The following is a 10,745-nucleotide window of genomic DNA, read 5'->3' as shown; positions in this document are numbered from 1 at the left end:
CGGCATCTTTCTGAAAAAAATTGTGACCTTCAAAGCATTGTTAAACTTTGCATTGTTAAACTTTCATAAATATTCCAGCAAATCTGAATGGTTTCCTGAACTTCTAGGTAACAAATAATAGTTTTCTGCAATCTACATTCTGCAGTAAAAAAAATGTCTTGCCATAAAATACTGCCATCGTGTGGCTGTTTAAATAGAAAACACATTTATTTCACAGAGTTTACGAAAAAAATTATCACATTTAGTGATTCATGAATTAATGAAAGAACGTTAATCTTACAAACATGTTGACTCTTTTGTTGGAGACACTGAGTTTTTCACTCACTAGTCCTTTAAGGAATATATAGCCAAGCTAAAAATTTACTTTTGAATTATCTGGAGATTTTATATTAGTTTGAGATTTTAAGATAGCAGGATTCCTATAAACAGTACATCTTTACGTACTGCTCACATTATGTACTTGCGAACCAGTAGGGAAGGTAAGTGAATCCCACCACTGATGTGGATATAACCATGTCTGGAGGAACAACCAATAGGAAAATTCTATTTGAGCTCAAAATTTTCACTGCTAACCAATGTAGTAGTTAAATGAGTTTTGCCCCACTTAAGACCTTTTTTGCCAGTTATTAAGTGAATCACAGTTGTTAAATGAATCCAGCTTCCCCCCAATGAATTTGCTTGTTGGAAGCTGACTGGGAAGGTTACAAATGATGATCACATGATCCTGGGACAATGTAATGGTCATAAGTACATGCCAGGTATCAAGCACTTTTGGTTATATAACCATGGAATGCTGCAAGTCATGTGTGAAAAACAGTCATAAGTCACTTTATTTAGTGCCATTCCAACTTCAGTTACTAAAGAAATGGTTGTAACCAGAGGTGGGTTGCTCCTGGTTCGACCGAACCGGTAGTGACGGCGGTGCGAGGCTCACCCCCCCCCCCTGCGATGCTTCTGTGCATGTGCAGAAGCATTGTGTGTGCACATGAGCACACGCAAGCGAGCATAAGTGAACCGGTAGTAAATAGGTTAGCAACCCACTACTGGTTGTAACTAGAGGATAACCTCTATTTCTTTCTCTTTATGTCTTTTATCCCCAGTAAACCGTTAACCCTGATACAAAGGCTCAACTTTCTTTACCAAATCAGCACTTTTATAATGAAAGATATTCTTTGGCATACCCCCGCTTGGCTAAGTTACAGGAAAAAGTCAGAGGGAGCCTTGGTAATTCCCCTCTCTCCTGTAAAAATCCAATATTTCTCCCCCCCCCTCCATGGAATAAAATGGTGACAGTGTATATAATAAGCTGTCTACAGGAGTATTGATAATTGTAATGCGGATCGTAGGAGAAAAGCTTGAGAAAGAGGGGATGATACATCACATCTCAGGTGTCTGTATGTCCAACATTACATGTTGCATATTTGGCTTTTAAAAAACCCCCAATTTTACTGCCTTTTTCACCATGTGGGTGGAGATCTAGCTCTCTTTTCCAACTAAATCTGCTGAAATAAATTCTAGCAGAAGACCAAGACATAAATAGTAGGACAGCAACAAATATTGTGATGCAAATGGTGTACTTCATTTTCCTATATACAATGGCTTTTCTGTGTGTTTATAAGGCTAGTTCAAGTTATTTACTAAGTACAGCCACCTGCCTGGGAAAACAGGATGGATGAGCTGGTGTTCTTAATTTTGATAACTATCAAACAAAATATAAACATATGAAATTAAGAGGATAAGTAATTATATATACTTTGAAAAACTTAGTTGGGAAAGATGCTATATGCTTGCCAGAATAATCTGTAGCTGGTGAAGATAAGGGGCTCTCAACTACTGAAAGATTGTGAATTTTTGTTTTGTATTTACTGTCAACTGAATGTTACTATATCTTGTTTTATTTCCATATCCATGGTTATTTCCTGTCTATATTTTGCTTTGCAGTTATGATTTTGCTATATTTTGCACTCTGCAGTTTGCAAGCTATCACCCCTTGTCCTACCAGCACAAGACAGGGTTCATGTGTCTATGCTGCCATCTTGCCTGCTCCATAAGCATCACTCTATTGCCTCTCTCCTGGCCTGGCTGTGAATACAGGAGTGTTGCAACAGCTAGAACTTTTTCCCTCACCACTTGATGTGGAATCACTGTCTGATAGAGAGGGATCATTTAGAAGGATTAAGGGGACATTCCAACTTGGGAGTTGATTTGGTGGAGGACACCTCTAAGGTCAAACCCCTTAGACTTATGCCTGCTGTTTCTCAAGGGCATCTGCTGAAATTCTTGTCCTTTATTGATGAGCAATAAACTATTTTAGACCCAGTAAGGGAGTAGTTTTGGTTGCTTGAACCTGATAGCAGTTATAACTTGTATGAATGGTCATTAAGTGAGGACTATTTGTATATGTAATGATGATGACCAAATTTGCTTTAAAATGAATTGCCATTGCTTGATTTACAGCACAAAATACCTGATTTTGAGATATCTATTCTATGAAAAGGTAAGCTCTTATTAATATGCTAGTTCGGGATACTTTTTACTATTTTTGCTGTAAGAGGCCAATGTTATCTACCCCTCTGAAATTTATCATAGACATTTTCTATTTAGTATACATTTAGTATACATTTTTAAGATGCATAATTTATTTAGAAATAAGTTCAACTGAGTGTAATGGGTCATATCTCTGTAGGAAGCTTTTATATTCTGACCCTTTATACTTTGCAGCGGAATGTATATTATTCATCGGTGAAATTATATCTGTTTACGCCTCTAACTATTTTTGATGGTACTTCAATGGGTTTTCTCTGAAGGTCATATCAAGATCTACTAATATTTCATTTGTCAGCCCTGGTGTGCCTGGTGGCCCAGGGCTGCCATTGCAGCGGAGAACAGAGAAACTGGGATTGCTTTTTACATGGGGACCCGAGAACATGACCGTGAAGCTAAACCAATCAGACCGAGCCCACACCAGACTTGTTGCCACTGCTGACATCAACATCGAACAGCTGTTGGGTGGCTAAGCGGCTGAAACAAAAGTGGACGCTTGCATGCATGCGCACTGAGTGTGGCTGACAATGGAACTCTGCTCGCCTCCCTGCTTAATGTCTGACTTGGCTTAGGGAAGAATGGGAGTAGGACACGCGCGTGGGTGGCTGGGCAGACCTAAGGAAGTTTAAAACAGTGGGACAGTTACTGGACGGTTAGTCCTGACTTTGAATTTCCTGTTGATAGATGTCAGTTCGTGCCGGTGTTTGTGAGGGAAATAAAATTCACACTTCAGAACTGTTTTTGAAATTTTTCCTCATGTTTACATCAGAACCTGACATCATTATTGTTAAATCATCTTTTTCTTACTGCATATGACTGTATTGATTTTTTTCTTGGCAGCATTTACATTGTTCAGGTCTCTTCCAACCATGATTAAACTTTGAAGACTCCTAAGAGAAATAAAAACATGTCAATAATGAAAGACCTTAAAATACAGATTACTTGCTTCATTTTGAACTGCAGTTACTTTATGATTTTGCAAAATGTATCAAAAACTAGAGCTTAGTTTATTCAGTAATCTCTAAAAATACTATATTTCTATTTTAAAATATGGTATTTAAAAATATGTTTCATATTTTTAAAATACTGTATTTTTAGTATGACTTTTAGACACAAGACTACAATGCACTTTATTATACAAATATAGTCTACATTATCCAGATATTTAATACAAAAACAATGGAAATATATATTACATTATTAATTTAATTAAAACCTTTTCTTTTATAGCTTTTCTAGCTATAAAATATAGTATATCTTTTGTATGAAAAGCCTTAAGATAACAAATAATATTTTACCATTTACATCTGGTCCAGGGGTGAAATCAACTTACCTTCACTACCGGTTCGCAAATATGAGCACATGTGTTTATGTATTAACTAAAAAAAATAGGCTAATTCCTAAGTAAACACTGTACTGCAGCATTATTATTCCAAATTAAGTCAAATTAAACATGTGTGTGTGCATGCATGTGTGTTTACTTGACTAATTACAAACCTGGGTAAGTTTGGGATCCTTCCTCTTTGAAATCTCAGGTCTGTTTCCTGAATATACATCAGTTTGTTCGGGCTTGAAGAGAGAGATTTCATGGGAACATCTACACTGGCTTTTAATTTGCCGATTAGGATCCACTAGAAATATACTCTCTCTGTTGAGGTAGTTCTTTGACACATGGTTTTCTGAACCAAGACAATTTGACACTTTTGATGTGCTGAGATGTTCTTTAACAGCAGTCTGGCAGCATGAACATTCTGGTTGATAAACAAAAAATTTTGGTACTTGATGACATTCATTAGTTGGTGATGAAATGTGTGTGGTTAAAAGGTCAGTCGCTTGTAAAGCATCTGAACCTAGATGAAATTTGACTTTTCTTTCACCTTTTTTCATGGTTTCACTTTTTTCTACAGCCTCTTTCAAATTTCTTATGGGAAATCCATTTTCAAATAAAGATGCTACTTCAGTAACCTGGTTTCTTGGAACTTCGTGCTTGCATAGCTTGTGCGAAGAACATGTTGGAGAGACACAGTGACAACCACAGCACACTTTCTCTGTGTTGAAGTTTCCTGCAGTTGAATTCCATCTGTTTGAGGCAGTCTTATTGGCTTTCCAATTACTATCTGGGGTTGGTCTGGTTTTCCTTCTACCTGACTCTGAAATATCGTTGTTAGGAAACAAACCACTTTGCGGCATAGTTCCACAGGAGCACACTGAAAACTTCTTCAGGACGAAGCCTTCATCTGCTATATGACTAGTTCCAAAATTCAGTTTTTCCATACTTCTATTATTACACATATTTAATTTATTTGGTAGCTGTTGTGTTTTATAATTTGCACAACATGGGGAACAGCAGGTGTTGCATTTACCATAAGATTCCACAGGACTCCAAGGATTCCTCTCCATTTCCACACAGGGAGCAGATGAATGCTTACATTCATTTGGAAAAATATGCAATGCTCTAGGACTCCTCTCTCTTTGCAAAGAAGGAATTTGTGAATGTCTCATCTCATCTACAAAAGGCAATGTTGTAGGAAATGGAACAGAATAATTATTTGAATGTGGATGAAGTGGAACAGTTGAGTTCCTTCTGTCAATTGGCATATGTGAAATAAAAGTCCCATTTGCCCGTATATTTGAAGTGGGAGAAATATCCTCTTCATATTTTTCAACTCTGTTTTGTCTCCCTGTCCAGCCTAAAAAATAATTCAGTATGTTTTGCATCTTCAAATGATTTTTTTTTCTAATTGGAGAAATATAGTGAAGCCTTTCAAGACTGTTTTTAGGACTTCGTAAATAACAGGAGGAAAATCTATGAGTGACTTTGCCAACTCGAGTTTGTTTGTGAGAACTTCTGTGAAGAGTTAGAAACTTTTCAGAATTTTTGTCTTCAGAATGCAGATCAACAGTTAAGTCAAGCAATGGGCTGCAATGGCATTTAGATGTCTGATTTAAATACAAATATTGTTCTTTTACTCTTTTATTTTTGTCAATAGGTTCAAAGTCTAATGTTTTAAATGAATGAAATTTGGAGAAGTTATGTGGATTGCTTTTATATTTTTGGTCTCGTTGCGATGTTTTCTGTTTGGTAAACACAGCAGATTTTACAGGTTTGGACACTTTTGGTTTTCTTTGTTGAAAAGCAGATTTAACTGGATTTTGGGGTGATGACCGAAGAAAAAAGGGAGGTAACTGATTCGCCTGTGAATATTTGAAGGGTGGGAAACATGCATATGAGGACCAAAGATTTGATGGAGGTAAGGCTTGATCGGAATATTCATTGGAAGAACTAGATTCTGATAGATCTGAGTGAGTTCCTAGAAGGTAATTGGCTTCATCGATTAGAATTTGAGAAAGTTCTCCCTGCTTTTTAAAATGTGTGGCTTGTTTTCGTGGCACTATTATAAGATGCAAATTCTTAAACAGTTGGTTATGTTCAGCGTCTTTACACTGAAAGGCTAAAGCATGCCTCTGGAAATCTTTATCCTCACTCACATCTGAAAGTTCAGAATTGCTTGCTAATGAACCATCTGGATATACATGGGTTGCTTCCAGTGTCAAAGAAATAGGCTCTTCTGAGCTGGAATGTGAGTAGATCTGTTCAGTAATTTGGTTAATTTGATAAGAATATTCAGAGGAGTATTCTGAATGGCTACTTACTAAATGATTTTCAAAACTGTGGATGTTTTTAGATTTATTCAGGTCTTTATTTTTTGCAGTAGATAATGGTGATTGCTTGAAACTTTTATAGCAAATATTGTCCTCTATTTTTATTTCTGAAGAAGGAACTTGTACTGCTTTGTGTTGCTTTGAAGGTAGAGGGTTACCATCTGATGACTGCTTCTGATGGAATTTATCAAAAGCACATGCTTCTTTCACTGTATAAATTATTTGTTCTTCAATGGAATTTTCAGTAAAGTTCAGTTGAGGGATTGCTTTATTTAAACACAAATGGTCTCCATAAGAGCTACTGTATATGAATGGAACTATTTTGCTTGAAAAAGATTTCAGTGACTGGCCATTTGTATTATAGTTCTTACACTTGAAAAACAATATAGATTCCAGTGATAATTCTTCTTGCAATTTACTAGTGCACTCTACTTTTTCTCCTTGCAGCAAAGGATTGTCTTTGCAGAAACTTGTACTATCCACCTGGCTATTTTCCAATATAAGCACTATGCCATGGAATTTCTTTTCCCCTTTTTCTTTTTCAAACAAGCTGCATGAATCAAAACAGAAGTAATTTTCAGTGCTAGAGTCAGTCAAATCTAGGAAAAATAAAGGAAAAATACAGAAACGTTTGCTTTCCAATTGTTAACATTTGTCAACATTAGAACAAAAATGTAAACAGCCTGGCTAAAAACAATAGATGTAGTAACTTAGAAAAAGCAGTGAAAATACCAAAGAGTTTCCTTGTTGTCTGGCATCTTTACCTTTGTTATATGTAACACTTTGTTCCAAACAATCAGAATAAAAATCACATTCACTTTCTGTGTCACAATCTGCCAAGTTTTTGCTGGACATAGCATCTGAAACAGAAATATAGTATGATATACATTTTATGATAAATCAAAATGAAATTTAAAATGTATTTGACAGTATTTCCATACTAAAAATCATATCTCAATATTGCAAAGAATTAATTTTAGTATCTGTTGTCCCATTTATATTTTTATTCATGTATTCACATAAATCAATAGATTGGATGTAATGAACTCATATAATTAATTTACTTACCGTACATATCACAATATATAAATTTAATTATAATGTTCCTAATATTAAACAGAATCAGCAATTAATAATAATAATATTTTAAGAGATAGAAATATCCTATTTGTTAATACCATATGTAAGTTTATAACATATAAGGTTTATAACATATATGGTACTAAGTGGTTTATGTTTATTTATCTTTATACCATATAGAAGGATTTTGATATATTATCTATATTATCTCTCTAAGAAGCAATAAATTAGAATACAATCCTACATTTTCTAAAGCATTCTTTGTTTTTGAATTGCTTTTCTGATGCTCCATATGTAAGTTTATCCTCTGAAAAAGAAACCACTTTGAATATCAGACTATTTTTAAATATTTCCAATTTTGAGATTTTCATGTCTTCCACAATTATTTTGCATAATGACAACTATTTCAGTGTCTCTTTAGAGTAGCTATCAACACGAGTGTCACGCCTTATGATTTCAAGTCCAATCTGTAAAACTTTTGATTTTTCTATTCAATTGTTATCCTTATATCTTTATGCAATTATTTACATCTCCTTTTCTCATCTTGCTGTTCTCTCAAATTCAGTGTTTAATTCAACAAATTTTCCTCTGCCTGTTGTCTTTTGCTTTTTGTCTTTCTTTAGTTGTTTTCAGGATATCAGTGAGCATCCCTTTTCCCTCTTTTGCTTTTCCCATTTTGGGAACATTGGGAACTTTAATGTCGCGAAATTCAGTCTGGTGCTTTTTAGGTATTCTATTTATCAAATCTCATCTAATCCAATCTATTTAATCTGTAATTTTCACTGCATAACTATATAAAATGTTGCTGTTGTATCTTATTGCTTTCATGACTTTGTTTTCTTTAGTTAAGCCATAATTTTGCAAGATGTTTGCGACCCAAGCTGCAGTCATTCAGGCCATAATAAATGTGACATTGTTGGTGTTGTGTCAACACTGCATCAGAAGTCATCATAGAACATTGTTTCACTCTGAATCTGTGGTTGAAGTATAGACTCACATAACTGTAATATTGTAATGGATTTGAACGGAGATCAATCTATCCATTTTGGGGATGTATCCAAGGACACACTGGCATCCTTTTGTTAGTAATAATGGATACACCATTTCCTTGGTCTGCAGAAAAACTGATGCATCTCTGATGTGACATGATCCTTTCTGTTCCATTTTAGTTGCTGATACCCAGAATGTTAATGTTCCTCTTGACATTTCTGCTTTGATCACACCAGGTTTGTCTTATTTCCTGGATTTGACATTCCACATACCGATGGTAAACATTTATATTAACAGTACAGTATTTAAGTCCCCTTTTGTCTCTGGCTACAACAGCGGCTGGATGTTCTTTCAGCTTTAATCCTGCTACATTAAAAGCACTAGTGCTTTTCATACTTGCTCTGTCTTCTCCCCCAATAGCTTTTTGGATATCTTCCAAACTGGGGGTGGGGAGTGTCGAATTTCAGCATCATATCAACTTTATCCTGGCTGAGAGTATCTTTTTGGTTTTCTTGGCAGAATATTGGAGTGGGTTGCTATTTGTTTCTTAATAATTTCTCTCTTGGGACCTGGCGTGTTTTGGAGTGTTTACTTAATAACTAAATTGGTATTGTGAATTTAAAATTATGTTGTAATTATATATATATACACACTTCCCTGGGACTAAAGTTCATAGACGAAATAATGCTTACTTTTGAATAGATATGTATAGGATCACACTATTAACTAATTTAAATAATTAAATATTTAAAATAAGTAGGCAAATATATATTTTATTGGACCAATATAAATCAATAAACTAATATGCAAGATTTCATCAGCCTAAAGTGATCTAACAAAAATTGTTACTTTTTGATAGCACTTACTACATCAATTTGAACATTAAAGTCCAAAACAAACTGCATTTGAAAGACTGCTATCTGCAGGTTATTCTCAATTTTCTAGGAATCTACTTCTTTACATGCCTATTGGAAAATAATAAGCAAAATATTTTTTTAAATGATAAGATTGCACTAATCTTAGCACACTCCACAAACTTTGCTTGTTAATTACATTAAATGAATGTCCTATCTTGTTAAACTGTATTAATGACTTATTCAACTGACAGAAACACAAACATGATATGTTCTATTATTGATCTGTATCCTGCTTATATAGTCTGAAATTATAGTCTTCTCTTCTACAAATAAAGGATGACAAAGGTACTGTAATACACATTACTGTCTGTAGACTTTAATTTGGGTCAATTAAAAATAATTTAAGACTGCCGTGTTGATTGGCTAGTCATAAGACAAGGCCACTGTTATGAGGATATAAATGTAACAGGAGAAAAAAAGATGCTGCTGTGCCACGGTTCAATAAAAATTGAGAAATACCGAGTCTCTCAATTCCATTATTACTATACCAATTGTAAGTTAGCAAATCTTTGCAGGATGCCTTTCTGCTTACAAAACGTTTTTGCCCCATAGACTGTATAATTCGAATTTTACGCAGAAGAAACAAGAAGTAGGCATCAATATCAGGCTGAACTTCTCTTAGCTAGCTAGGGTCATGCCTACTCCGACCTGGATAAGACCATGCCAGGGAAACCCAACAGGTGGGAAACTATGGAATTGTTTATTTTTGAAAGTGTCCGAAACAGTATTAAAAAGAGGACAAGAAGAAAGAGGGGAGGAGAGAAGGAGAAACAAGGATCTTTTAAGTAAGGGCTGTTTTCACACATAAGGTACATTTGTGATATGGATAAATAAGAGGGTTGTAGGAATGAATGCTTCCTTGGATAGTAAAAAAGAAAGAGCCTGGGGGCATATATACTGTTCCAGAAAAGCGGCTCTCCGTCGCGATGTTTGAACTTCACCTCAACCGTTTGGAGGACCCATGAACGCCCTCTTGGAAAGTTTACTCCTGTTCGCCCTCCCTCCTTTCCGCAGCGGTCATCTCGCTCCACGACGGACGCCTGTCCTCTCACCCCTTCGCAGGGCGTCCCCTTCGCAGGTCTTCCGGCAGTTCATCCATGCAGGGTTGTTGTTGTTTCACCCCAAGGGCAGCAGACGTGATGTCAAGGGCACGGCCGAGTCCGACGCGTGACCTGCTCTGCACCCCTCTGTGACCGGACCCCTACATGGTGAGGTCACCTTTCCCGACATACAGCCGTCCTTGCAAGAAAGGCAGCAGCTCCCACAGACGGCTTCCCGGTTGTAAAAATGGCCTGCAATACCATTTCCCCATCCCGTTATCTCGACTTCAGCCCCCGATTCCAGTCCCTTCCTCCTTTGCTCCGGACTGGCCATCATATACATTCAACATTCAAATATGGCGCCCGTAAGCAAAACAACCCTCTACTGGAGAAACATGCATCGGGTAAAAGGGAGGAGGGGAAGGCGCCGGGACCCGCCTCCGAATTTGCAGAGGCTCCGCCTTTTCTCCTCGGCATTCGCCTTTTTTGTGTGAGCGTGCTTTTCCGATAT

The 10,745-nt window shown here is 36.3% G+C and overlaps 1 protein-coding gene across 2 annotated transcripts; it reads right to left on the bottom strand.

The window, feature by feature from the left end:
* Positions 1 to 3,280: 3,280 nt before the first annotated feature.
* On the bottom strand, positions 3,281 to 10,622 carry LOC106554620 (uncharacterized). Of its 2 annotated transcripts, none has more exons than XM_014073335.2 (4): positions 10,136 to 10,622; positions 6,972 to 7,067; positions 4,042 to 6,806; positions 3,281 to 3,434 (listed from the first exon to the last, which is right to left on the bottom strand). In XM_014073335.2, exons 2-4 carry the CDS (start codon positions 7,060 to 7,062, stop codon positions 3,348 to 3,350), a joined length of 2,943 nt encoding a protein of 980 aa, XP_013928810.2. In that variant the 5' UTR covers positions 7,063 to 7,067; positions 10,136 to 10,622; the 3' UTR covers positions 3,281 to 3,347. The 2 variants fall into 2 exon arrangements, with proteins under 2 accessions (XP_013928810.2, XP_013928809.2); XM_014073334.2 differs by having other exon boundaries at positions 10,247 to 10,622.
* Positions 10,623 to 10,745: the final 123 nt, after the last annotated feature.

The sequence above is a fragment of the Thamnophis sirtalis genome, unplaced genomic scaffold (assembly GCF_051295495.1).
Source record: "Thamnophis sirtalis isolate CommonGarterSnake01/CBP01778 unplaced genomic scaffold, rThaSir2_p1.2 scaffold_7, whole genome shotgun sequence".
Classification (NCBI taxonomy): Eukaryota; Metazoa; Chordata; class Lepidosauria; order Squamata; family Natricidae; genus Thamnophis; species Thamnophis sirtalis.
The sequence above is the reverse complement of the archived record's forward strand: the minus strand, read 5'-3'. Positions and strand labels throughout refer to the sequence as shown.

Coding starts and splice junctions, on each gene's coding strand:
- LOC106554620 (XM_014073334.2), bottom strand. CDS start 10,289: ATGAACTGCCGGAAGACCTGCGAAGGGGACGCCCTGCGAAGGG. Junction 7,068..10,246: donor AGGGGACGCCCTGCGAAGGG/GTGAGAGGACAG, acceptor TTTCTGTTTCAG/ATGCTATGTCCAGCAAAAAC. Junction 6,807..6,971: donor AAGTGTTACATATAACAAAG/GTAAAGATGCCA, acceptor TATTTTTCCTAG/ATTTGACTGACTCTAGCACT.